At 40.8% G+C, this 27,562-nt stretch overlaps 1 protein-coding gene across 6 annotated transcripts in view; it reads left to right on the top strand.

Moving 5' to 3' along the window:
* The window catches only part of SATB1 (SATB homeobox 1), a 94,111-nt gene extending 72,428 nt beyond the window's left edge, over positions 1 to 21,683 (top strand). For 4 of the 6 annotated variants that reach the window (XM_080386425.1, XM_080386427.1, XM_080386426.1 and 1 more), the window contains 3 exons: positions 16,564 to 16,767; positions 17,254 to 17,349; positions 19,970 to 21,683. In XM_080386425.1, the coding sequence (XP_080242551.1) occupies positions 16,564 to 16,767; positions 17,254 to 17,349; positions 19,970 to 20,446 (777 nt within the window). In that variant the 3' untranslated portion in view covers positions 20,447 to 21,683. The remainder of the gene's footprint in view (positions 1 to 16,563; positions 16,768 to 17,253; positions 17,350 to 19,969) is intronic. The other 2 variants (XM_080386429.1, XM_080386430.1) reach the window with 2 other exon arrangements.
* Positions 21,684 to 27,562: the final 5,879 nt, after the last annotated feature.

Here is a 27,562-nt window from a genome sequence, read left to right on the forward strand (position 1 = left end):
ACAGCCTCTTTTTTATTATTTTACTTTAATTTTTATTTATTTATTTTACCTTGTTTTATTTTCTTTTCCTCCCCCCTCCACTACGCGGGGGTGATTGCTCTGGCAGTTGAAGAGGTGCCATGAGCAGCAGGAGTCAGGATGGGATCGGGTGTCAGTGGGGATGGGAGAGGAAGAGTGTGAACTGAGAAAGCAAGACGGGCTTTGCGTGTGATCAAGAATGGCCCCATAAAGCGGCTTGTCATTCAGTGAAACTGTGAAATTTGGCAGATCTGTTTCTTTCACAAAATACTGTGTTGCAGAGTCATAGTGTGTTCTGTCTCACCCGGGGCAGAGGCAGAGATGTTGGGGTTTTTATTGCAGGAACAAAATGAATGCTCAGAGCGCTCCAGGTCCTTCCTCTGCCCCATGTCTTAATTTCTTTCATCATATCTCTTCTCAGAAGTAAAGGTTAAAACCTCAGGAAATTTCCTTAGGAAGTTTTTCAAATTAATTCTCAGAAAGGGGGTAGAAAAATTGAGTTCAGTTATCTCACTTATTGCTCAGTCTGAGTAGACTTGGAGAAGGGCTGGTCTTGATCCTGGCCACATCCCACATTATTAGTATGACCTTGGTGGAGTGGGTTGACTTCAGGGAGTTTTGGGTTCCCTCTAGTATAAAGTAGACAGCAACTTCTTGAGTCAACAAAGATGCGCTGAAGAGAAATCTTAAAATCTCTGAGGTGGTTCGTATCTGTGCAATTGCCCATGGAAATCTGCATAGAGGGGGGGAAAAAAAAAGCATTAAAAAATAGTTCAAGCCAAAGAAAAAGGTACAGAATGGAAAATCCTTAAGTGGTAAGAGGATTATACTGACCTCTTCAAACAGCTCCTTGGGGCCAGGCAGCCCTTTCGACACGTAAGGCAAAGGATGGATTTGTTGACACACTGATGACAAAGTGTGCTTCCTGAGCATGCTTCTCGCATGGGGTCAGGGTGGCTCCAGCCTGAGGTTCCCAGCCAGGTGGGTGGCAGCGGAGCGGTTCGGGCGCTGCTCACAATCCGCATAGAGGCTGTTAAAAGAACTGGTAGCGGCTTCAGAAAACTGAGCCCTGAGGAGGACTTCCCTGGAGGGATGTGATGCACACCTGCCCTGTGTTGGTCAGGAGTTAATCCTTAACGTCCTCATGGCCTCAGCCTGCTGTGCGTCTTGGAGAGGTGCTGGGGCTGGGACTGCTGAGCACCTGGCAGGATGCAGCCCTGCAGGTGGCCAGAAGCAGCAAAGGGGGGTTCTTGGTTGCATGATTTTTGTCTGCTGGGAGGAGAACGAGCGTGTGGGAGAAGCAAGGAGAAGTACAAGTTTAAGTCATTGAATGTACAAATGAAAAAAGAGAGCCAAGTAGAGAAAGCTCTTTACAAAATACAAAATTCTGTTAAAGCAGCAAGACGGCTCAACATAAGGAATGTTTGGTACATGTTATTGAAACTGAAAAATCAGAGTATGGAATGAATTATAATTTAGCATAATCCATAATTTTACAGTTTTCATTTTGAATTATTTATCTTATATGATTTGATTAAAGATAAAACTGGCTGACAAGATCTTGAACATCTCTGCATATCTTAATGACAAATTAAAAAAGTCCTTGTTATAACTTCACCATTTAAATTTTTTTATTTGTTTTGTTTCTATATAGCTCCTTTTTATTTTTAAAGCCTATTTCAGATACGCATTGTGTACACGCATTCTATAACCCATCAGGCTTCAGTGTTGCCTCAGTACCTCTGATTCAGTAAATCAGATCATAGGCAGCATGCTGTCATATAATAAGGTGTCTGATCCTTATTACCAGTTTGTTGATGCACAGACTCCTTCAAATTGACCATTGCAACACATGGTTTCCCCTGAAACTAGCTGTGATAATTAGCGTGGCTCTAATGAGACAGAATGTCACTGATCTTGTGCTGAACTGTCGAGTATCGACGCTACGGATGGGAACTGTCAAAGCTTGCCATCTGTGACAGAGCTTGGCATATTCCATTTGCAAGGTAGAGCATGCTCAATAGACTGTTTTTAAACAAATGGTCCATTTCTTGATTAGGGCTCTGTGTTCTGTTACCGTGGAAGACTTTATATCATAGTTAAACTTTTTTCTTTTTCTTTTTCTTTTTTTTTTTTTTCTCCTTTTTTTTTTCCTGGGGTAAGCTTGTTAGGAAATGAAAATGTTACTAATTCTCAAACTGGTGCCTTCAATCTTCTGTTAGCATTTGGGGGAGAGGTGGGGGGGGAGCTGATCACATAGGTATTCTCCTTCCTTCCCCCGGTTACTCTAAAGTAGTTCTTCTAAGGCTAGCACTTCCACAAGGCTTCTACCTGATTTATTTTTTTTTTAAGCAGCAAGGGATAGGGATGGTGTGGTTTTGAAGGATAGGGAACAAAAATTAAAAAGTCTTAGATGACACGCAGCAGGAGCACGTGCGCCTGGGATGAAAGGTAGAATGGGTCAGAAGAGTTGGGCGCCCAGGCTCCTGAGACCAGCCCTGCAAAATGCCGTGCAAAAAGTCCAGTGCTGCTTATCATTCCAAAATATGCTTTGTTGCTTTTTATTTCCTCCTTCTCTGGCAGACCACACAGGGCTTGTTCTGAAGAACATTTTCACTAATCTGATCAGGCAGCCAAATACGCCGGGAAAACTGCTTTAATGATCCCACTAATTACCTCAAGTCAATATGAACTGTATTATTAGACTGAGGGAAAATATTCCATTAGGTCTCCCCCTTGGGAGTTTCTCCGCTTTGTGATGTCACCGAAGCCTTCGCCCTCTCGCTTGTAATTAATTTTATTTACACACGCAGGCACGCACAAGGTCACACCTGCACAACCGGAGCTGGCCAGGGAGCTAGTGGCACTCAGGCTTAATCAGATCTGTCATAATTACCATTCTGCATGTTTCTGACACACGCTGTGAAATATTTCAATTTAACTGCCGCTACCAGCACAACCAGATGTAGTGTGAGTGTGGCTGCATTGGAAATATTATTCCTCAGGATAAACTCTCTCCTCCTCCTTTTTCCTCCCACCCCCTCTCCCTTTTACAGCTAATGTGGCACAGAAGCTGATGTATCCTGTAAATCTTGAATGCAGCGCTAGATTGATAACAGCAGATTAGACAGTTTAACCACAAACAGCTTGTTCATTTTTCACAAATGAAAACCACATGTGGTGTAACTAAAATTTCAGGCGCTTTTTTTTTTTCCACCCCCCCCTCCTCTTTGGTTGTTGTTTCCTTTTGTGTGTGCATGTGTGTGTGCGCATGTTAAGGTCTGCCTTTCGCTGTAAAAGAGTGAAATGAAAGAGTAAACATATAGGGGGAAAGAGACGCTACCGTCTTTGGAGTTTATTTCTCCATGACCTTTATTAAAAACCTTCCTTGCTTTGGCAAAGAAATCCAATATCGCACAGGGGTTTTGTCTCTCTCTCTGCGACTTTCCAGTCTCTGGGTTTTATGCCCGCTTATTAAAGGAGTCATCCTACTGTGCTGTTTTTCAAAATAACATGCCAGCAAACACCTCACTTTAAGAAGAGCTTCTAACCAAAAATGTAGTCTTCACTGCTACCTGAATTTAGTAGAAATAACATTTTCTGCCAAAGTTTTTCACCACGGATTTTGTCTCTCTGCTAACTCTTCCCTCTACTTCTTCCTTCAGGGAAAAGATTCTTTTTAGAAAAGAATCCTCAAAGTGTCTAGAATTTTGGCAAATGGAAAATATAATTTTTTTATTAAACCATTCCATTATTTCTTATGAAAACAGATTATTGTTAGTTTTCAGAAAACTAAATGTTGTCTGTAAATTGTCTTGCTTTTTTTGTAAATCCATTTTTTTAGTTAAATTGTTCAGCTTTCCCTAATTAAGCAGCCTTCAATACTTAGTGAGGGGGTTTTTTGAAACCATCTACTCTTTAGTAGATCACTGTTGGCTACTTTTCCTACACAGAGAAAAAATTAATGCAATTTTAATAGAAAGCTTTAATTATAAGGTTCTAAAACAATTCTTACAGCAAGGAAAAAAATGTAAGTGTGCAGAATGCAATTGAGCAGATTCCCCAAAAGCTGTTGCAGGTATTGTCAGGCGAGAGGAGTGGTGCAGTGCATCTGATAGAAATTCATCAAATCTAATCTGTAATAAGGCTTCCAGAGGAGGTTTTAAAAAAAAAAAAGTAGCTTTAGTAAGAGATTGTTCTATCCATTGCCAGTGATTTGTGATGCAGTAGCAATATCAAAAGCGCAGGAGACTGTAAGACTCAATGTTCAATGTCAGTCTAAGAAAGTAAGATCGTTTTTGAAAGTCACTGAAGGCACAGCTTGTAGGAGAAAATTTGGCTACAGACTGCTGAATTTGGCCCCAGAGACTGCTGCAGAAAGGGTTAACGAGCGATGCTCATACCACTTCCCCAGCAGTTACTGACTGCATTACTAATCCAGCTGGGCTGGAGTAGGTTGGCGTAGGTGTGCCATTAGTGTCACTTGTGGCATGGCAGTGCCACCTCTGTACTGACTCCCCTGGGGTCCTCATGGACCTCGAGCAAAGGGGAAATCTCGTCCTGGGGGTGCAGCAGAAGCCCCGGAGGTGCTATGGCTGCAGGTACCTCAAAAACGAGTCTGGAGTAAGGTGAAGAGCAGGGCAGGGAGGGCTCGTGGTGGAAGAGATATTGCTGAAATGGACCGTCAGGGTTCTTGCAAGGGTCCAGAAATCTAGCTCTTTGCAAAACTATTTGAAACATGTCATATAGTCAGGAAGCACTGGGTTGCCAAAATAAAAAAAAAGCATGGCACCCTCTCCCACCTCCTTCGAATCTTTTATTTTTAGGTTTTCTTTCTTAGGTAGAGGTGTTTTCATTCCTTCGCTCCAGATGCGTGAATCAGCTCTTCCCCAGGCAGCACCTGCTGTCTGCCTGACTAGAGGTGCTGTTTCTGGCAGGATGGATTTTCTTAATCTCTCTTCCCGCTTTCTGGATCCTCACCTTCTGTTTTGTTCTCTTCTCGCCACCTTCGCTAATCCCTCTCGTTACAGTGCTCCTCTTAGCCTTCCTTTGACTTTTCCCCACCCTGTTCCTCTCCTGTACCCACCATCCACTCTCTCCACCTGCTTCTTTCTCCGCTCCCACTGCTGTCTCCCACCTTCTGGCATCCAGTGCCACCCCGGGTGCACCCCGCACACGGTCACTTTGCAGAAGTGACCCTTGGTAAGAGGGCGCAGCGTGGGCACCCCGTGCCCTGGGGCTTTGCTGCGTGGTGGGGAGCCGGGGGCTGGTCACCACTGGTCACCAGCGCTGCCGGCTTCGTGGGTGGAATATCATTCCGTTCCCCACGTGGCAACATGGATTTAGCTGGGGGAGGAGCTGGGTTCTTGGTTTCTCAGGTTGCTTGTGCCTGCTGTGGACAGATCGCCCGTTCGGGAGGCTTTTGAAGATTGAGTATATCAGTGTTTTAACATGGAAACTAAAGCACTATTTAAAAAAAAAAAAAAAAAAGAGGGGGGGGTTGGCGGGGTGGGGTGGGGGAGTTTGAGTGAGCTGTATGAGAGTTAATGATGTACAGAAATGGAAACAAAGCTGTAGTGGCAGAGCCGAGGAGGAGGAGGCTGAGGAGGCAGTGAGCAGCCCCGGGGTTCCCGGCAGGGGCGGGGGGGGGGGGGGGGGGGGAAGCAGGGTACCAAGCAAGCAGTGAGCTGAACCCCTAAATAAACAGGAAATGACAGAGTAAAACCCCTCCTGAAAAACCCAGAGCTGCTAAACCCATTGCCACAAAGATCAAAGGCATCTTAGGCAAACACAAATACACAGTAACCATCCGAGAAGCAGTTTGATAAAGGAGTGACCGATGGCGATTCAGGTGAAGGGTTGCTGGGCAAAGGAAGAAGTCAGAAATACAGATACGTGTTTTCTCCCATAATGTTAAACTGGAGAATTTAAAACACATTACTCCTGAAAGAATGTTACAGGATTTCTAGGTGCTAGGTGAGAAAAGATACATTGTTTTGTTCCACGTCATTTTTAATTTCATTGTTCCTGATAATTTCTCATCGTGGCCATCTCTTTATTTTCTGCAAATTTAACCTCCAAGTCAAACTTCAGATTTTTGGTTAGGAATTACACCAAACTGTTAGCATGTAACAAACAGGCTAGGGCAAACACGCAGCTAGCTAAGTGGGGGAAAACTCCTCTTTGCAACTATTTACCTAATTCCAAATCTGCCAGATTTTATCTCAAAAGACATTGTTGTTCAGTGGTCATCTCATTTTTATTCCTGTGTAGTGTCATGTTCCCTTAACTTCAGGATGGCATTTGAGAAACATAAGAAAATAGTTTTCAGGATCTTTGTAAAGTGAAGATGTTTGGACTGAGTGGACCGTAGCAGAATTCCCTGAAGTTTTGGACCCCAACTGAGCAAGATTTGCAAACATATCAGATACATCTATAGATTTACTAAGGTGACTAGGTATTATGCTGAGCCTGGTGCTTAGCATCTCTCGTATATGTAACATGCAAGAGAAAGCTCTACTTTCCATGTTTATATAGAACACAGTTATTTTTTTAAAAAAAGCTATGAAGGGCTTAAATGAGATTCTTTTTCTTTTTGCTGTGGGGCAGCCGGTTTGCTTCACCTCTGAGAAATCATTTGCTACTCTTATTTAACATGAGAGAGTTTAACTAAAGGCATTGATCCTTTTCACCTGGGCAATGGGCTGGAGGGATCAGGGCAGGAAGAAACGTGCCTCCATGCAGCGCCTGATTTAAGGGCAGGAGCTGCTGCTGAAGCTGCTGCCTGGCTTGGGCTCAGCTGGGCTGATGCTTTTCTTGGTCAGTGAGGAGAAGCCCAACAGTAAGAACTGCCCTCTCTAGGAGCTTTTTCCCTTATTGTTCCATCCTGACGGCAAACTACCTGAAAACAGTCTTGTGTTGGTTCCCACCCAGGAAGGAGAAGGCCGATCTCTCCAGCTTCCCATTTGATCCAGCTTTCCTGTTCTTTTAAGTCTATGCCCTAAGCAGCCATACCACAAGTAAGGGCATTTTAGCTTTCCAAGGGCTTCACTGCATTTATTTTCCCATGGGTGAGGAGGCACCAGTCTTTCACAGGTGTGGATTTTAAAAATATTTTTTTTAAAACTGCATTGGGTAATGAGCATTATTCATTTTCTGACTGTTTCTGTGGTTAACAAAATCTGGAGGAAAGTCAGGGAGAAGTTTCTTTCCAATTTCCTTAAGATGCCTTTCACCCTTGGCATGATCAGAGCATTAAGCGTTCTTCGGGATGAAGCTGAGAGCCACAGAAGCCAGCTGAACTGCAGGAGACAAGTTGAAAGAATTTTGTCTCAGAATGTTTAAATGTCTAATTCAAATCTATATGAAAACATATAGTTAGGCCATAAAAATGTGAAGGGATGTCTGAGAACGGATTTGAGCTGTGTGGTTTTTGGAATGATCTTGCTTGTTGGAACATCTTGTCAGCTGAACTGAATTTACAATGAAGTCCAAATATCTACGAGCCTGTGATTCCTCGGTGTGTGGTAGATCTTCCCCTGATTCAAAATGAATTCTGGAAAGAAAAAAAACATATGACAAGAAGCCATGGATTTAAATTACTCCTTCTGGGAAATTATAATATTTTTTTTAAAAAAATAAATCTAACAACTTGATATACACACATATAAGTAATTACGGAAGTGACACTTTGGCCCGATGGCCTTTTTACTGGAGGTCTTTCCCCCAAAGCAAATGTTAGATCTCTGTAAGCATTGTAATAATAAACATTTGCTGTTCACTTGTAAATTGATAGTAGTAAAAAAAAGATTTTCAAAATTGCCAGGCTTTTTCTATTAAAGACTCTTCTCTAACTAAACTGCAGATATAGCTGCCATACAAAAATCGATTGCATGTTTAAGAATAAATAAATATGGGCTATTAAGGATCGTGGCTGGATTTAGAGTTGTATTTACTTTCAAGGGAAACATTGGTATTACAGTGAAATCTCTCTACTTAAATAACAGATAAAGGGCCATATATTACCAGTCACCCTCTGTGAAACCCACTGACCCATTTTATATGCCTATACTATAAAAAGTAATGTACCAGACTAAGACTGACTTACTTAATAATTAGCAGTTGGTGTTTTTTGTTTAGTTGGTGGGGTTTGATGTGGTGGGTTTTGGTTTGTTTTTGTTTGTTTGGTTTTTTGTGTTAAGTCCATTTTTGTCACGTGTATCTCAGGTTTACGATGCCAGTTGAGTAGTGTGTGTGAAAGGACATGGAGTAGAGCAAGGCAGAAGAATAAAGCTTCATCAGCAGGTTTTTTGCTTCTGTTACTTTTCCCTCTTCTTTTTACATATGAATGTAGTTGCATTTTATGTAAGGTTTTTAAAGACATGCGTTTTAATGGTTTTGGTTAGGGATTGTGCCTATCTGTCATTGCTAGGTGATTGAAGGCAATACTGTAAAAAGGATGCATTTGAACAAGGGAAAGGAAAGATGGAAGAGGCTGAAAGCAGAGAAACCAAGCTTGGGAGAAGCTCTTCATTTAGATGTTTTAATTCCCTCTGTACTCAACTAAAAAGCAATGATGCTTAATGTTTTTAGTCAGTTTTAGAGTTAGGGGGTAGGGTGGTGGGTTTTTTTCCCATGAGTCGTTAGGACATCTCAAGTGCTTATAACACGAGGAAGTACCCACCAGTTTTGATACAGCCTTGGACCTTAATGTGTCATGTTTTTCGCCTCTTAGCCACTCGCTGTGGCTCCAGGTAGAAGGAGAGGTCTAATACAACAGACGAGGCTGTGGGAGCAGGGCCGTAGCTCTCTAGGTCATTTTGGTTCTGTACTCGTTTGCTGCTTGTCACTGAATTTTAGAGGTTGCTTTAGCAAGTTTCCTTTTCTTATTTATTTGTTTGGAAGTTTACAAGAATAGAAATATATATTTAATTTTCAAGTGTTACAAAAGAGAGAAGAAAAGGCAGAGGAAAGAATAGATGTTAAGAATCCTTTCCCCCTAAAATATCCAGATATTGGATATTTTATATCCACCAAAAGGTTCTGGTGAAACACTCTCAGTACCACTGCCAGCTGTTTGGTCATTTGTTTTTCACAACCCAGAGAAGAGGTGGAGGTAACATCCAGGCAGATGGTGTAGCTGGATAAGATTGGTTTGATATAGAATAAGGTTGGGTAAGAAATTTAAGGAAACTGCATAATCTGTTTCAGTATTCTTCAAAGGAAGTTTTTCCTGCTAGTGAAGTTTACCTTTCTTCTGAAAAGCCCTGTGAGGTTGGGGGGGGGGGGGGGGTTCAGTTTGTTTGTTTTGCTAAATCCCACCTATTATGATGGCAGATACAGATTTACTTAAAATTCACATCTGGCTTCCACTTTCAATGTTCTAGGAATGAAAGCCCGTAAAATAGATAAAGCAGAAATATCTGGAGATAAAGGACAGCTTCAGGTTTCAAACTTCCTGTGATTCAGGGGAATGCTCGAAGGCAAAGCCTGAAACTTAAGGCTGATTAGTGTAAATAAAATACTAAGGCAACCATCTTTCTGGGGACATATTTTATCACTTTAGGCCATGTCTCAAGAAGAGGCATTCATATTCTGGTATCTCTACTCATCTTCTGAAACAGGCTGAAAACCAGCTTTTGCTTCTTGAATTAAAGATACAAGTTCTGTGAGAAAAATAACAAAATCCCAAAGTACTGAACATTCACAGCAGTTTTTAAAATTACTCAAAAGTTTGTGCCTCACAGAAGTCAATGAATGCTTAAAATTATTTGCAAATGTAAGCTAAGCTGGAAAGATTTTCACTAGCAAACGTGTTGGTCAGTATAATCCACCAAGTCCGGTAGATTATTAGTTTTCCTGAAATTTTATAAAAATATCCAGTGGCCTTTCTTTTAATTGACTTCAATTCTGTGAAGCATTTAGCTGTATTCAGCTTTGCATAGGCGATAACCAGGACAATTTATGTTTTTTAGGAAAGCTAAGCCTGCAGTCAGAATAAATTTTCCTGCAGTCAGGAAATTCCAGAAGAACATTTAAGGCTAAAAAGGACCGCTGTCGTTATCTAGGCTTGTTCCTATGTCTGAACCCACAGGTATTTCACCCAGAAAGAAGGCAGATTTAAGTAATCTCAGCCTGAAAGTGAATTTGAATTAAATGCTCTGTTCTTACCCTGTGGTGGGTGTTCCCTGCTGTATTTTTCCAGATAATACAATGTAACGCAAACAACATTTCCCAGATAAATTAAAGCAGTGTCCATTGTTACTTATTTGTCGTATTCGTTTGTGCTGAACTGACATTTGTTCATTTTGCTTCTCAATGCTATATGTATGAGCTTACTGATTCAGAACTCCCTGAATTTTCGATCCTGTTGAACACTGTGGGAAATCTCAGTTGAAGGGTTTAATGCGTTTTCCAATCAATGTGTAGGGGAAATCTGGCCTTATCAATTTAAATGCTGGCGATCCTTTCATTGCATTATGGAAGAATCTTCTCTAAGCAGAGATTATTCTTAAGAACTTCATAACATTTAAAGGTTAATATGTTAGGTAAAGAACAATATCTTAAGACAAACATTTTTATTACAGGACATGAAGGGATAGTTCTGATTAAATTACACGATTATTTGAATGGGAAAGAAGACAAAGTGCATCATTTCTTGCCCTCAACTTTAATGCCTTTAATCAAATAATGACCTTCTGGAAATAGTTAATTTTAAGCATTTGGAAAGATCAATACCACTTTGCCACCAAAAAATGGCCCAGATGATGAAATTTGATGTATTTAAAGTACCATTTCACCCTTTTAACCTAGTAAATAATTTAAAATGCTTTCAGTACTCCTTTGCTACCATTATGTATCTCATTCAAACTATTATGACTTTTCCAAAAGCAACCTTTCTGTGCAATGAGCAGCTTATAAGTTTAATGCCCAAGACTAAGACTGTATGCATATACGGTGGTGGTGATGTCGGCCTTTTTTCTTTGCTTCTGTACATGGATTCTGTTTTGAAAAAAAATAATGGAAATATCTGTGATGAATGCAGGCACTTGAAACAAAAACGAGATTTGTGAAACAAGTTAGATGGCTTTTGAAGGGGGAAAAGTCAATATTTAAAGTTTAGTCCGTGAGTTCTTTTCCTTTGTTTTGTGTATAAGCTTTTGTGTTAAAGGTGAGGGATTTGGGTTGCTCAGACAATTAAGAGCCCATTTTGCCAAGTGTAATTTTATATCTGTGTTCTATAAACTGGAGTGCCTTCAGCATTGTAAATAAAAAAAAAATTGCCCTCTATTAGCATGTTTGTGGGCAGATTAAAAACAGTCTTCATTAGCATAAGTAACACTTACAGATTCTTTTAAAAGTAGAAAATTATTTGCTGAATGATAAATTGCTAGCTTTATAGTTAGTTGCTGAAAATGTGCTCATTCAAAATGCCTACTTTAGTTTGTCTACAATACTCAATTTTTTTGAGTTAGAAGTACTGTTTAATGGATTATGTACTTAGTCTTTGTTCACAGTAGATGCTGAAATGGAATTCACACTTTCTGCTAAAATGTTTGTATCAAATACCTCCCTATTTAGACTGATTTCTTTTAAGACCATATATTTTTATTATACTGTATGCCCCAGAGAATGATACAAAATAATCTTACATATGATATACCAAAGAAAAACTCTTCGTATCTTACTTGGTACTCGGAAATTTTTTGCCTTCTTAGGTTCAAATTACAGCTCTTCTCAAAAATATTGGAGCCTTTGTTAGTTATTCTGTGAGAAATCTTCATCATGTGGCAAATTATTATCACTATAACAAATTCACCAAACAAAAGATTTCAGTTGCTTCACCTTGAAGCCCTTTCTTCCCTGATGAGATGTGTGTGTTGCCGATTTGGAAAGCTTTGCCCAGAGAACATCTTTCATGATTGTAATGCTGCCCTCTTTGATCTAGTTACGGTTGGTGTTTACACCTTAAATGCAGATTTCAAATATCTTTTTTTTTTTTTTTTTTTTTTTTTTTATAAGAAAGATACCCGCATGCAAGGATAGTTTGTTTGAAACTGTATGTGAAAGAGCAGAAGATTTTATTTAGACACAGCACAGGTCAGACTGAGTAAAATAGCGTTTGGATGCATAGATAAAATGCATAGATGCTTTCTTTAAAACAAGCATGTTCATGGGTCTTGCAGAGTCTAATGTTTGGCAGTTATCCTCTTTGCGCTTTTCCTGCAATGGTTTGGCAGTTCGGCTTTCACAGGTTTTTTTCCTCTAATGTCTTATGTTTCTTCACTAAATCCGTCTCAGAAAACCAGACAGAAGACTCTTATTTATTTTAAATATCTTAGTTTTAGCATCTTTTTTTTTTTCGCCATTTTCTTGCTTACTGTAGCAAGACCTTTGCAGATGGTGGTTGGTTACTTGAAAGTGCATAACAGTATTTTCTTTGTAGCAGATGGATTTAAGACTTTTAGTTCCCAATAAATGTAGGTTTACAATACATAACTTTACAGGATTTGTGTTGTATATAACAGGTTTGAACATATTATCTCAGAATTCATCTGCATGGCATTTTCAGCTTATCCAGGGCCCATGCCAGTATTTTAAGTAATAGGGAGAGCATAGTGATTGATAGCAGCTAAAGGCGTGATTTTGAATAGAAACAAAGGTTTTAGAACAGAAGGTGTCAAATTAAACTTTGTCAGTTTGAAAAGTAGTAACATCCTGAAAGTTCTCCAAACATATTTACATGTGGCTAATGTTTATATTTTGCTTTGTACTCTCTTTATATTCAGTGTAATGTTGCCTGGCAAATTTACTGTTTTAAAATCAAGGTTGTTCCCAATGTCATTGTGGAGTTTTGGGGAGTTTGCCTTGCTGCATAGATAAATCAGCTTAATTATTTTCAGGCTGTTTTTTTTAACAACATACTATATATGCTGTATAAACTGATTGTGATCTAATCTGAGTTATAAATATTTCCTTGTTGTTTTCTCGTCCTTTTCACTTCCTGTAAGACTATAAAGACAAAAAAATACCAGTGGCCCAAGCCCTCTTTCAGAATAATTTGTTTGAATTAGACAGAAATGGCTCTAGACTCAAATGAGTATAAGAGGAGATAAATCAACTCTGGTACATTCACTTGTGAATTCAACTGCATTAACTACAGTATTCATACTTCTTTAGATCAAACAAACCCAAAACTTGCTAATTTTACAGAACTTAAAATTCACTATTAGTAAAGTCTGTATGATTACTTTTCCTAACATTTACAAAAACATTTCATACATTCTCATTTAGCTGAATTTTATGAATGAGCTTTATGTCGTATACAGAATTCTGAACCAGAAACTAAATGAAATACTTATGGGTTTGTTTCTTGTTTTGAACCAAAAAGAAAGCATATTGGTACAACGCTTTTAGTCTCTTAGCGAAGTAAGCCCCTACAGGCTCTGTTACTGCCCATTCACTATGTCATCTGAGAAAATTTGTGAGATCAGCTTTCACAAATATTTTCAAAAATAAACCATGAAGACCAAAAAATTATTTCTGACCCTTTAATTTGAGAAGAATTCTATCGGTTGTTTCCATGTTGCCCATCATATGTTTCATCAGAGTATGTCTACTCCTTTAAAAATATGATGAAGCCAATGGAAACGAGACATTTTGGTAGATCAGCAGTTTGTCCTGTGTGCTGTGTCAGAAGCATCTGATTTCAGTATCTCAAAATTGCTGCTTCCCTGAAAGGCTAACAGAGACGTGCTTCAGGTTACAATTTATCAAATCAGTTTTAGGTAAGGAGTTAAAAGTATTATTTCAGTGCAAAAGTTGATAGAAAAATACTGGAAATATGTTAGCCATCAGTAATTAATAAAAATAAGATCTGATCTAGTAAATATAGAAACAGAAAAGACAGTAAGGGGAGAATGAATTTCTAACTTAACAAAACCTGTTGTTATGAAATATGTTTAATCAGCATAAAATGTAATTGCTTAGAAATTATTTTTACTACTGGACATTTTAAAAGAGTTTCTACTCTTTTTTTTTTTTTTTTTCCCCAAAAAAATCTGTGATTGACAGGTCACCAGGCAAAATATGTGCAGCTTCTAAATGCCTGGTGCAGTTTCTTTTCCAGTCTGTCTCTATACCTTGGAGAGGTGTCATGGGAGGGGACAGGTTATCTTTTTTTTTTTTTTTACTTTCACCAAATTGCCATGATAGCCATCTCTGCTCTCTGTTTCACCACTATTAGAAAGAGGACCAACAGTTTTGATGTGAAGCAGTGCAGACTCCAGACAACCAAGGGACAATTTTTATGCTTCAGGCTGTTTGATTTTTTTTTTTTTTTTGATTGATAACTGCTTTTCAATTCAAAGATCTAGATTTATTTCTCTTCTTAATCTTCTCTCCTCCATCCCCAACAAACTACCTATGCTTTCTGATTGCACTTCTTTGTAACTCACCACAGAAAACTAATACTGCTGTTGAGCTTAATCCAGCACGTATCCCCATGGAAGCAATGTCAGCAAAGAACCACGAGCAACACGTTGATTTTGTTAGGGGCAGGCAGGGAGAGTTTGTATATGCTATCATATCCCAGGGTACTGTCTGATGGGGAGGGAGGATCCACAGACCCTTGTTACTGTTTTAAAAACATGCCATACGATTCCAGCTGGGACAGGCTGTATGTTATGTGCTCTATATGAAGACGTTTGGCTGCATTTCACAGTCAGCTTACTAAACCTTGGGGCAATAGCGGGCATCCGCCCTTAGCATGTGGTCAAGGAATGGGGTGTACTCCATCCTTGGGATGCAGCAGGACCCTTCTGCTGCCACCACTCTCTTCCCTCTCTCCTCCCTCCCTAGCACACCTAGTGAGCACCAGGCAGGTTTTGGCACCAGTTAAATTTTTGCTTTCTCAGCTCTGCTACCACCTTCTCTCTAACATTTGTCATTTTGATTATTTCTGTTTCTCAGGGGCATTTCCTCCTGTGTCATTTGTTCAGTTTTCCACTTAGATCCAAGAGAATATACTTCAAATTTTTATATACACCTCACTAAATATTTTCATATACAATATGAATGCATTAAGATTATTTGTTTACTTTCATCTCTTCCTATCGTGGTAATATTTTTACACTGCATTTATTAACTGTTAGCTAAAGAGATTAATGTCTTCAAGAAAATACATATCTATATTGTATCTATGTATCCATTGTATCTACTAGTCAACTAGTCTGCATAAACCATTTTCAACTACCAGTACATATAAAAAGGATCTAAAAGCTTCTGTACATTTATATTATTTGTTGATTCAATAAAATGTCACATTATCTTTCCTACAGCATTAAGAAATAAAATTGCATGGACCTAGTTTTGAAAACAGATCCTTGAAGCTAAAAGAAAGGAAGTGTGCATGTTTTATACATGTAATATTTTGTTTCTAAATATTAATATACCAAAAAATTGCTGCTGATACACACTGTGCTTAGCTAGAGTGTTTGCATCTTCTTTTAAAACTACCAGTGCACAATTAAGAACAAAATTGTCTATTAAATTTTAAGAAGACGTAAGAAAACAATTGTTAAATTTGCAAGATGAACTTGTATGTCTTGTTTAAAATCAGATTAGCGACCGCTGCGGTTCTCGCAGGGGATTCTGTAGCCAACTTTGTAATATGTATCCCAAACCCACGTCTGCGTCAGAGTGGGTAAGCTCTTAGGCAACGTGCTGTCCTGTGACGTGGAAATGGTATATAAAGGGTGTATCCGAAGCTGGAGGGTATCTTGCTCCAACCCCCACCCCCCCCACACTTCCCCCAAGCTCTAATAGTGTAGGTAAAACGGAGAGTTTGTTTTTTTCTGGGTCGATGAGAAAAATCCTGAAACAGATAATCCTCTATCACTTGAAATAAGTTCACCTGCAGAGGCAGCTCTACTTGTAACAGATAGGAAGGAGATACTACTTGGCTGCGTCTAGTCAAAGGATTCCTGTCTTTTGAAAGGACATTAGGGAGCTCCTCAATTGCCATGATTTGCATTAGGCAGCTGTACACTCAAGGCAGGTATTCAAAGTACTTTCTTGGTTTGAGTGGTAGTACCAAAACTTTAAAAACTGCTCAGCAAGCAACCTGCTGGCTCCTGAAACACGGTGTCAATACTCTCGGGTGGGTGTAGCCTTGCGTAAGAGCAAACAGGTGGCACAGAGAATATGCTGGTGTCAGTGACCCCCCCGTCTGCGGAGGGGAGCGTCTAAGGGATTCGGCCTTCATTGGCCGCCTCATTTCTAAGCAGGCAAAGGGCAGTGCTGTGGTGCGGGACCGACGGGAAGGTGCCTTCCGAAACGCTCGGGGTTAGCGAGGGTCCGTGACACTGCCCGGCAGCCTCCCGGCGTGTCAGGGTGTGCTTTAAGGCCAGCCTGGACAGCGGCAGCCCTTGACTGCCAGGGGAGAGCGTGAGAGAATGCAGCACCTCTAAAGTACACGTTTCACCCTCGTTTTGCCCCTCGTGAAGTGAGGAAAAAAACTAATGTTTTGCTGGTGTTATCTTCAAGGGGTGGCTCTGTGAGCTGTTACGTTGGAAAGAAGATCCCTCACCAGAGAACAGGACCCTCTGGGAGAATCTCTCCATGATCCGAAGGTTCCTCAGTCTTCCTCAGCCTGAACGCGATGCCATTTATGAACAAGAAAGCAATGCAGTTCATCACCATGGTGACAGGCCTTCCCACATTATCCATGTGCCAGCAGAACAGATTCAGGTTAGTTTACCTTGGCCAATCCCGCAGAGCGCTAAGTAAATAAAGCTTTAAACGTAGCAAAGGAAATTAGTGTTGCTTTCCTCCCGGCCAGGCTAAACGCAGGTCTCCCCGTGTGAGATAAGAGCGCGCTGCCATCCGCCGCCCGAGTTCGAAGGAGAGCGTGGGACAACCCACGGGTTTTGTTTCGGTTCGGTGGTTTTTTCACAAACGTGCGTGGACAGGCCGGGCCGCGGGCCGGGCAGGGTGAGCTGCTGTGCCGGCCGTCCCCGCGGGCAGCAGCACCGACAGGCAGAGGCATTTGGCACCCGTTGTCACACGCCTTAACCGGCGAAGCGGGAGGACCTTGTGCTGCTGCTGGAAAGCTAAGCTCAAACTCCCAACAGCAGCGGCTCGCCCCGGGTAGGCATGAAGGGAAGGGGATTCCTCATCCCGCTTGAACCCCAGTTGAGACTGGGGTGAGTCAATGTTTGTTTGTTTTTCCTTCAGAGCCCCTCTCCCACCACCCTTGGGAAAGGAGAGCATAGAGGCGCTTTCTTACCAGGCCTGCTGACCGCTGGACCTTGGCTGGGTGCTGCTCCGCAGGTGAGCTGGCACAAGGGCACTGCCAGGGAGAGAGAGGAGGGGACGCAGGACCCACGCCTGGGGGCTTGGAAACAGCCACCCTGCTCCAGGGCAGCCCCGGGGGGCTGCACCCCCCCTTGGCTCGCACACGGCTGGCTGCTTTGCTGAGTCTTGCAGCTCAGGTCAGCAGTGCGGACTGCCGTCTCGCTGGGCTGGGGGCTCTGATCCTTTCTCAGGAAAGACCTTGAAGTCAACCCATTAACTGTTCCCTCTTAAAGGGCAGCTATTACCCTCTGCTTTCCCAACCTCAGCTGAGACCCGGCGTATCGCTTGTATTACCTATACAGAAAAATATTTACAAAGCTAGGAAGTGTAGAGTTATCTCGCAGCCAGAAACAACACGTGTGTATATTAAAGATAAAGCAAACTGAATAAGACAATCCCTTAGGATATCAAGTACTAAAATAATTGTGAAAGTCTGGAAACTTGCTGTTTGATTTAGCAAAAAGAGAGAGAAAGATCTATATTAAGTAATAAAACAGCACTTGTTTGAAAATGTACATTGTTTTTAATAAAATCACTTCTTAAGGGGATAAAAGGAGAAGCTTATGCACAGTATAAACATTCAGCCACTATGCCATTTACTTAGATTTGCTTGCCTTGTTGATAAAAGTTGTGTGTTTGATCTCACAATATTATTCACATAAGCAGTTGCATTGTAATCTCTTAATATGACTTGTAAGAGTAAGGACTGGGAGATTGGACCTGAGTTTTGTCTCTGCTCTTCTACGTGGTAATTGTTGTAGGTGCATAAATACGTGGCTAAGACCCAAGTTTTCACACTGTATATACAAAGCCTCCAGTCTTGTAACAGTTTAATGTGCTGGGAGTAGTCTTGAATCTCTTTGGGACTGAAGCCTTGAACGGGACTGCTCACTGACCGTAAGACACGAAAGGATGTGAATAGGGATGAGGCAAGCGCCCTAACTCCGCTAGTATTTGTGTCAGGTCTTACAAGAAGAAGATCACTTCAAACAGTGGCTTCTAAACCAGGTATTGAGACCTATGCAAAGCCTTCCACAACCACAACTGGCACTGCAAAGTGGACAGAATTGTAATTCCTCTGATATTTATACTATTCATACAGGATTTTGTGCTTCTTAGGGTCTGCATGTGAGCTGCAACTCGAAGCTTGGAAAGCACTACCAATACAAAAAAAAAAAAAAACCAACAAACTGTTGAGGGGAGGCTCGCAGAGGGAAATGAAATGTAGTGATAGCGACTGCTTGTTTTGCTGCTGCTGTTTTTTAATAATAACTGGTGGTTTGTACCATATGACAAGAAATTTGCTGATCCAAACTATCTTACTAACCAGTGCTTCCTGTGCTGTGAAGCAAAAGATTTGTCAACAAAAACAGGAGCTGATAAATTTACTTTTGATTTTAAACATGATCTTACAGTGTACTGTACTCTGGTGGTAACCGAGAAAAAAACATTTCTGTCCCTAGGGCTCAGTGCCTCACCTTTTAAGAATGTTTCTGAATCCATGCTTGCAAAACTTCATTTTAAGCTCTTGTTAATAATTTACATCATGATTTGCTTTATCTTATTCTTCTGATGTGCACACTGGCTCATTTTTATTGCCTGAGTTTTTGGAATGCAGCATGTTCCCTTCTAATAATAATAGTGGAACTTATTTAGAGCTTTGCATCTTAGTGCTTTATAAATATTAAGTAAATAATACCCAGCACAAATACAGAAGCAGGTAAATTTGTTTGTTCCCCGTTTATACATTGGGATACTTGAACGCTGGCAAGACAGGCCCTCTCCAAGACCATGGGTGAGAGGGGTCAGAGCCAGAAGAGAAAGTACAGATCTCCTGCCTCCAGATCCCTTTGTCCTTGCCACGGCTGGGTTTGGCAGCGTGACGTTAGGCACTTCCAGCTAACGCGTTCTGTCGTAACGTTTACAAGTTTGACAAGACTTCAGTGCATGTTAAGGGTCAGATAGCAGTGGGATATTTCCGCACTTAGCTAAAATGCTCTCCTTCTCCCCGATCCCCTCAGTCCCTTAGTCTAGCTATTGCTAGAGATTTGCAGCCCTTGGTTTTGGGCAGCAGCTGCTGCTGCTGGCAGAGCTCCTGTACGTTTGCCCTCATCTGGCACTTTTCTCACTTTGCCCTTGCTACAGTTCTGGCTAAGCTGGTCAAGTTAATCCTATACTATATCATCTACTTAGCGTTTTGTCTTGTCTGCACTTGACTCGTGGAGTATGTTCATTAAAATTTGTCAGCTAAACCTCACCGATGTCACGTCATTGGTGCTTTCAGTCAGACAAAGCCAGAGTGTTCCTTCTTCCTCTCGGTCTGTATCCCACCATCCCTTTATCCCCATCTCTGCTCACACACATGCAGACACGTGAGGTATACGGAGAATTGCTAACTCGTATTTTAATTCTGGTTCAGCAATAATGGGCCTTTTTTTTCCCCCCTCTTTTTTTTTCTTTATGTTCTTTAAACTTACTAAGCCTTTGTTTATAGCTTTGCAATTTACCTCCCCTCCCCGCCCCCCGGATTTTCTTGGTAACACAAAAAGTAAGTAAGAATACACGTACAAAAAAAATGTTGTGCTTTGTCTTGCAGCAGCAGCAACAGCAACAACAACAGCAGCAACAGCAACAGCAACCAGGTCCCAGACTACCCCCAAGGCAACCGACAGTAGCATCACCAGCTGAATCTGAGGATGAAAATCGTCAGAAACCCCGACCGCGAACAAAGATTTCTGTTGAAGCCCTAGGGATCCTACAGAGTTTCATACAAGATGTAGGCCTGTATCCAGATGAAGAAGCAATCCAGACTCTCTCCGCTCAGCTTGACCTGCCCAAGTACACCATTATCAAGTTCTTTCAGAACCAGCGATATTATCTCAAGCATCATGGGAAGCTGAAGGACAATTCTGGTTTGGAGGTGGATGTTGCAGAGTATAAGGAAGAAGAGTTGCTCAAGGATTTAGAAGACAGCATCCAAGACAAAAATGCAAACACGCTTTTTTCAGTTAAACTAGAAGAAGAGTTATCGGTAGAAGGGAACACAGAGATTAATGCTGAATTGAAAGACTGATCTAAAAGTATTATTTTCTTTCAACAGTGCCACTGGTATTTACTAATGAAATGAAAATTCCATCTTGTGTTCTGTCAAAAACCTTTATTATTCATTGTTTGGCCAATGAATCTTCCAAAACTTGCACAAAAGTTGAAAAAAGGATAATGCAGACTGCACTAGATGTTTTACTCTCTTTTACAAACTGCTTCGCAGCAACAGATGAAGCGTTGAGGATTGTTTGATATTAATTTGTGTTCACTGGATACACTGTGAGTGTACCCAATAAGCATGATACCAGTGATTTTGATTCTGGAGCCTTCAGACAAGCATTACAACTTTTGTGATTTACTGTTTTTCGTTTCTGTTTTGTTCTTGTTTTTCAATTATTACTGTAGCACTCCACACTTGATCTTTGGAAACTCACATTTATTTAAAAAAATAAAATAAAAAGAGTTTGTTACTCTTGTTCTATTGTATGTTACAAAAGAACTATAGACTGTGGAATGCAGTTTAAAGATAACATATGCCAACAAATGCCTTGTATTATATGGCACTGCCGTAATTCAGATTTGTTTTCTTTTGGAAGTAAAGGTCACTGTATTTTTTTTTTCCATTCTCATTGTTACATGGTTTTAAAGAAAATGAAAAAGAAAATGTGAAACACAATTTAGTCCTCATTATTTATTTGTAGATCCTGCAGCATCATGTTGTAATTAATTTTTTTGGAAGTTTCCGTTAAATGTAATATTGCTTCTCTTGTTATCATACTGATTTTTTTTTCTATTTATAAATGTATTTTGATGGGCAGTAAAACAAAGTGTCTTAAAAGTTTTAAATAGAGAAAATGTGCTTTACACAGTTGCCTATAAAAAGTGCTCTATGTTATCCAAGCAATTCATACTATAAGCTTCACTCTTATTGTTGTATGCAATTTTTACTATCATGCAAATAAGCTTAGGTAAATAAAACTAATAGATCACCTTAGAAACTTATGCAATTAATGTGAAAATAATTGATGTTTGCAATGTGTCTTCCTTTGGTTTACAATCAATTTTAAAGCTACAGCTGTATAAATTTTCTGTATAAAGGTGTATTTCTTTTTTATGAGTTTATTGCTATGAAAACACCAGTTATTTTGTTACAGCTGGCTGTTTTTATAAGTGTATCACAATTTTCTTTATGCAGAAATGTTCTGACTAGGAGTGGTTATTGACTGTAACTACACAATTAAAATTGTTTGTATGGTATGATATGGCAGGGTTTGTCTGCGTGTGTGTGTATCTGGGAGGAATAACTTGTTCTTAGTGCACATTGTACCTTCTTGCCACCACTTTGAAGACAACATTTCAGTTGTTCTTCTTTAAAATCACAGGCAGATTTTTTTAATGACCTTCTTAAAATTTGAATTTAGATAACATACTTCAAAAAGGAACACAGTTTGGTTATGAAAATCATAACCTGTCTTTTCTTGGTTTAAAAACTTGCCTGCCCAACAGAGATAGCAGGTTATTATTGAGTCAAAAGGCTATCAGGCATAAACATATTTACAGTTCCTGGCAGTAATGCACTTATAATGGATACAGCTGGTTTTATTTTACACTAGAATTATGCTAACACTATTCCTTGCACTAATGTATAAACATTAAAAAAAACCCATTAATAATCATAAAGTAAATAGGAAAGATGGGCTTTGCACATAGTGGTCCTCTTCTAAGCAAGATTATTTTTAATGATCACTAATAAGGTTCTTGATAAAGCCATAATAATTGGTGAGGTCTGAATTTATGCAGGGCTCATCTCTAGGCTAAAGAGAAGTCTGCGGTGGAAAGCTGTGGAGTGCACACTGTTCTCTTCTCCTGGAGGAGAAACAACTTACACCCAGTGTGATTCGGGATTCGATTCTTCTAAAATGACTAAAAGTCTGCAAAACTCAAGATGAGTTTCAAAGGCACAAATGACTCTTAGGTTGCAGCCAATTTCTAATTTTAGGTCCGTTAAGGTCTTTAGGAAAATACAATTTGGTCACCGAAGCAGGTTTTCATTCTACACATTCAAAACTGCTGCAGGCTGCCTAGGTCCTCCCTCAGCACCCTTGGGGTTCATTGAGCAGCTCCCAGCTGTGGCACCTTTTGGCTGCTCCAGGGACTGTTGGGGCTGCACCATGATTTGGGCTTGGGATCCAGTCCAGCTGAAAGAAAAGAGCCTTAGGAGGGACCAGGGATGTGTAATTTGGTGTTTCATTCCAAGGAAAACTGTCAAACTATACCCTTGCATAAGGGATGTGTAGTAGCTACAAAGCTATTGATGGTCCAAAGCCATGCTGGTTGCAAAAGGGAAAAACCTAAGCCTAGTCCAGGGAAGCCACTGTGGTCACCGTTGGATTTCTGCACTTATTTCAAATGGGATCATTGCTCTGTACAGCCACACAGCTGCTCGGAGCCATTCACAGCCGTGGGACAGGATGAAATGTAGCCCAGGCAATGCACGCTGATTTGATGCAGGACGATGCCACTGGCACCCTTGGGGTGGCTGCAGTGCCAAGTGACCATTGCAATAGGACTGCCTAAGGAAAAACAAAACAAAACAAAACAAACACTTTTAAACTAATATGTGTACATATGCTGGGCAGAAAGGAAAGTGAAGGAAAGATTTTTCTGGAATATAGCTCTCCACGCTAAAAGCTAATACTCCTAATACCAGAAACAGGGCAACAAGTCCAGCACCCTACAAAAACATAAGAAGAAATGTTTATAAAATTGTCTTTTCCATTTTGAAAGCAATTTCCTTTTCTTTTATCCTTTTAAGTTTTATGGGTGCTGAAGTAGAGGCCATGTGCTCTTGCAGATGGTTATTATAGCTGTTTCTTTTCCATTATCTTCGTTTTTCTTTCTCCTAGCATAGCTGAGGTTATCTTCCAAGTAGTTCAGCCTCTGTAGTCACATATTACCTGCACGGAGGGTTGAATCAGTGCATTTTTGTGTCCCAGTGGGAGGGCTCTGAGTACAGTCTTTTAACTTGGCCTAAGTGACCAAAAGCACTTTTGTTAAATCTTTAGCAGCATTTTCAAAGGTGCTATGGGTATTAAGGATCCCAACTTTATCTGGATGCGAGTGATTTATACTGTTAAGAGTTAAGCTACTGCAAGCATATGCCACCTTGACTCATGGACTGGCTAGGCTACCTAGAAAATTACCTTATGTCCTTTTCTGTTCCTGTTTCTCACCATCTGGTGTAATCCTACAAAAATAAAATAAAATAAAATAAAACAACAGCCCAAAAAACCCCTTTTCTATTTCTGCAAAGATTAAGAAACCAGACTGAACTTCTGTAATGAAGAACACAAATTCAGACACCCAAACACTATTAGTTGGGAAGTTGTTAGTAAAACTCACCAAGTAGGACTTCACTGAGCATGTCTAAAATGAGTATTTCGTTTATACTTGGGGAAGTATGGGGAAAGAATATTGCTTACTAGGAATAAAATATAAGCTGCAAAGCAAGCCAAACGCCTAAAAAAGAGGGAACTGAGTGCTGAGTGGGAATGGCAGGACTTAGTTTTTGCTATAAAACTGAAGTATTTACCGTGTTTTATGGTGTTTACCATAAAAAGTGGAGTATTTTTACTCCCTGCTGATTCCCATTAATCTATATTTAACTAACAAGATTTATGTGTATATGCTAGAGACCCCAGTGTGTGTTTTTCAAGCCTGAAAGAAAACCAAAGAGGCCCCAGATTCCAAGAAGTCCATGGCTTGGGGACAGTCTCAAGCCCCGGTCACACATACAAAGGTTGCTAATCATTATAAAGACTCCCTACCCTACAATGCAGGATTTCAGATTTGTGTTCTGTATAGCTACTATAAATTGGTCAGATGATGCAGAAAAAAAATGTGCTGGTTTTAAGGTAAATTATTCCACTTAGTTTTTCTTCTTTACGTTGGGAAGGTGCAGCAAATGAAGAAAGAAGGGAAAATTCCCCCAAACCAGTGATTTTGTTTCAGTGATTTACTGAGTCAGTACTTCAGTTGTGTGCTGGGAAAGCACCAAATATTGCTAAGTTTGTTTGCCAAAGCGAATGCCCCATATGTTGAGCAGTATAAATTAGATACTACAGAAGATCTGCTTGAGCACCAAGTATTAGCAGTTCTGCTTAACTTACTGAACTTGTGCTTTGGTGTCAGGTATATTGCAGAGACCAAAGGTATTTTGATTTTTACATAACAATTTATATCGTGCTTTGAGTAACAGTCCCATAGCGAAGCAGGGATAGAAATATCCTCCCAGGCCTTTTCTTGCACACAGATGTAATTTTATTTTTGGTCCCTTCACAGTGCCTTGTGTCCACACAGTCTTTTACTACAACAAATGAGCTAATAATTCAAACTGCAATAAGTGATCCTCCTTGGAGCAGGAGTAGCACTACTTGGCAGCGAGTTTGTTTGCTTTCAGGTTCATACAGGAGCCTGCCTGCCTGCTCTGCTGCTGGCACTCCTCCCACTACCCCACACCACATTGTTTTGCATTGGCCTGGCCTAGGCGCCTTCCTGCTCTGGGTCATCGTGCCCAAATGTCACCTGCCCTGGTTACATGCCCGGTTACATGCCAGCACCACTTAGGCGTGTGTGCCACAGTTTAATACAAGGCAGCAAGGACTGTATCTATCTGATGTCACCTACCCTTTATCACCACCACTCATGCTGTGAGCCCTGCAGAGTCGCTAGAATAGGCCACTTGCATTGGAAAGGGAGTGACAACTGCAGCAAATCCACCAGCAGGCAAGAAGTTTCTGAACTGACGGAGCCGAGGGGGCTAGGGGACATGCATCTCAGATTAGAGCAGGAAAAGGGAAGAGGAAGGTGGCAGAGAAAGGTGGAGCGTCAGTAAAACCACAGTAGCTACCCTGGCATGGAGGAACGGGCTCTTTTTGCAAGCCATGCTACAGTGGTACCCGGAAAATACTTCAAGGTACTACCTTGGAAAATGCTCCTGACCTGAAGTGTACAATGGTCTCCAGTCAGGGGATTTGCCTCGGAAGGCACTTTCTAGGGTAACACAAGAGCCTCCTCAGGTGTCTGTGGCAAAAGAGGTTCGCTAGCAGTTTGTCCTCTGATACTGCCCCTGTGTGTGGGACACACAGGAGTCTTTCCATCAGCTGCAGACTGACAGCAACCGTGGCAGATGCAGTTAAGACTCTCTTTCCAGATTACTTGCTTACCCACACAATGTGCTAAAGCAACACCCAGGCTGTAAACCCTCTCATTTTCCTCAAGGATCACATCCAACCACAAGCAGTATGTTTGCAGCCTCAAGCCTACTTATCTGAGCTGTCTCCTACAGCCCTGCTCCTCCTTGGACCAGATGGGCCATGGGAGTTACAAACAAGTAAAATCAAATGTGTTGTATGGCCCAGATGTTTATCATAGTGCAAGAGAACAGAAAAACATGACCTCTGTGAGTGTATAGACTTATATAAGCACACACAGTTCTGAAGTTTTGGAGCAAGTTGCCCCAAGAGGCTTCAGAGAGAGATTTCATACTGCAATAATCATCTTAAAGCATCAGTTGCAATTACTTGAAATTGTTGGGACCAGAAAAATTCATGCAGAGTCCTGCTAACTTTGCAGGGGACTTTGTCCCAGAACAGAATTTAAAGCAAAGAGCACTCTCTTTCGTTATTCACATTACAAAATAAACAGCCTTTGCAGGACCAGCCTTACAGACGATGCTGCACTTCCACATCCACGTTACGCCTCCTGGTAACTAGCAGCAATGCCCACAGCTGTCCACCCCTTCTTGCTGCATCTTCAGGGGACTCCTCTGCACGTAGCATGCCCCAAGATGGCTTAACTCTCCTTTACTCTGCCATTCAACCTAAACACAGCCTTTCATCCACAGACAAGGTTTTTACCCGGGAAAAGCAAATTAGAAAATAACTTACCTCAGAACAAACCATGGCAGGGAAAGGTAAACGAGGATGTCCTTTCACAGGTGATTCTTTATCGTTACCAGCATGACAGCTTGGATTGCAAAATAAGTACAGGTGTTGTTGTTGGCTTGCCTTAGTAGGCAAAATGCTAATCCCAGCCTAGTAATATCAAGTGAGAGACTGAAGGAGACAGAAAAGGAGGAAAGGTGAGAAGAAATACCCAGATAAAAACTTATTGTGGGTAGCTACGCCTAGAGATGACTAAAGAATTGCAAGACTAGTTTAAATTGAAGGGGATCTGAGTTAGCCACCAGGAAAAACAAAGTGAAGAGCACTTTTGTGGTTCACATACTGGATGTCCTGCAAAAATGCAGGAGTAAACACAGTAACGGAGTTATTTCAGAGGAAAGATTAAATAGAGAAGGCTTGCAAAACATAGAAGGCTTGCAAAAAGGCAGTGGCAGCTTGCTTCTTTAGCAAGTACCTGCAAAATTGTAAGTGGTGCATGGAAGGTGAGTAGAGAAAGAAAATGCAAAATTTCTAACAAAACTAGAGGCAATCTTTGATATTATCAACCAGCAGGATTAAAAACAGCAAAAAGGAGCCAGTTTTCTGCACATTCAACTGCCGAACTCACTGCTGTACACACCCCTTCATACCAAGAGCACAAACGGCTTACAAAAGGTTCAAAGAATCTGCGAAAGCAAAGGGTTGATCTGACCTCATTTTAAAGAGGCCAAGGCCTGCTTTCCACTCGGCAGTGCCGGACAGCATGTGAAGATTACACTGTACTGGTTTTTTGCTGTGACCCAATGATGGTATCCATATGGACAGTGTCCAGCATCCAGCCAGGGACATGGTTGCTTTGAGTCGTCCATATTCACAAGTGAGACGAATTTGAGTGGACTGAAATTTGTACTGTGTTCCTGGTCAGGTATGCTAAATGCAATTTGTGTACTTTATTCCTATCTTGATCTTAGCCAGATTTTAGAACAACTTATCTAAATAATTTCATTGAGGAGTATGTCACTTCATATTTACAAAACATTCACTCCCACACATGCCAACATAAAAAATTATACCCAAATCATTTTGGCCATTGCCATGGTACCAGTGCAGGCACTATTCACGACTATGCTCTGGTTGCAGCAGGAGTAAAGTAAGGCTCCTTGGACCCTGTTTGCCTAAAAACTGGGCCATTTTTTATC

Source organism: Falco punctatus (genome assembly GCF_963210335.1).
Source record: "Falco punctatus genome assembly, chromosome: 4".
NCBI classification, from domain to species: domain Eukaryota; kingdom Metazoa; phylum Chordata; class Aves; order Falconiformes; family Falconidae; genus Falco; species Falco punctatus.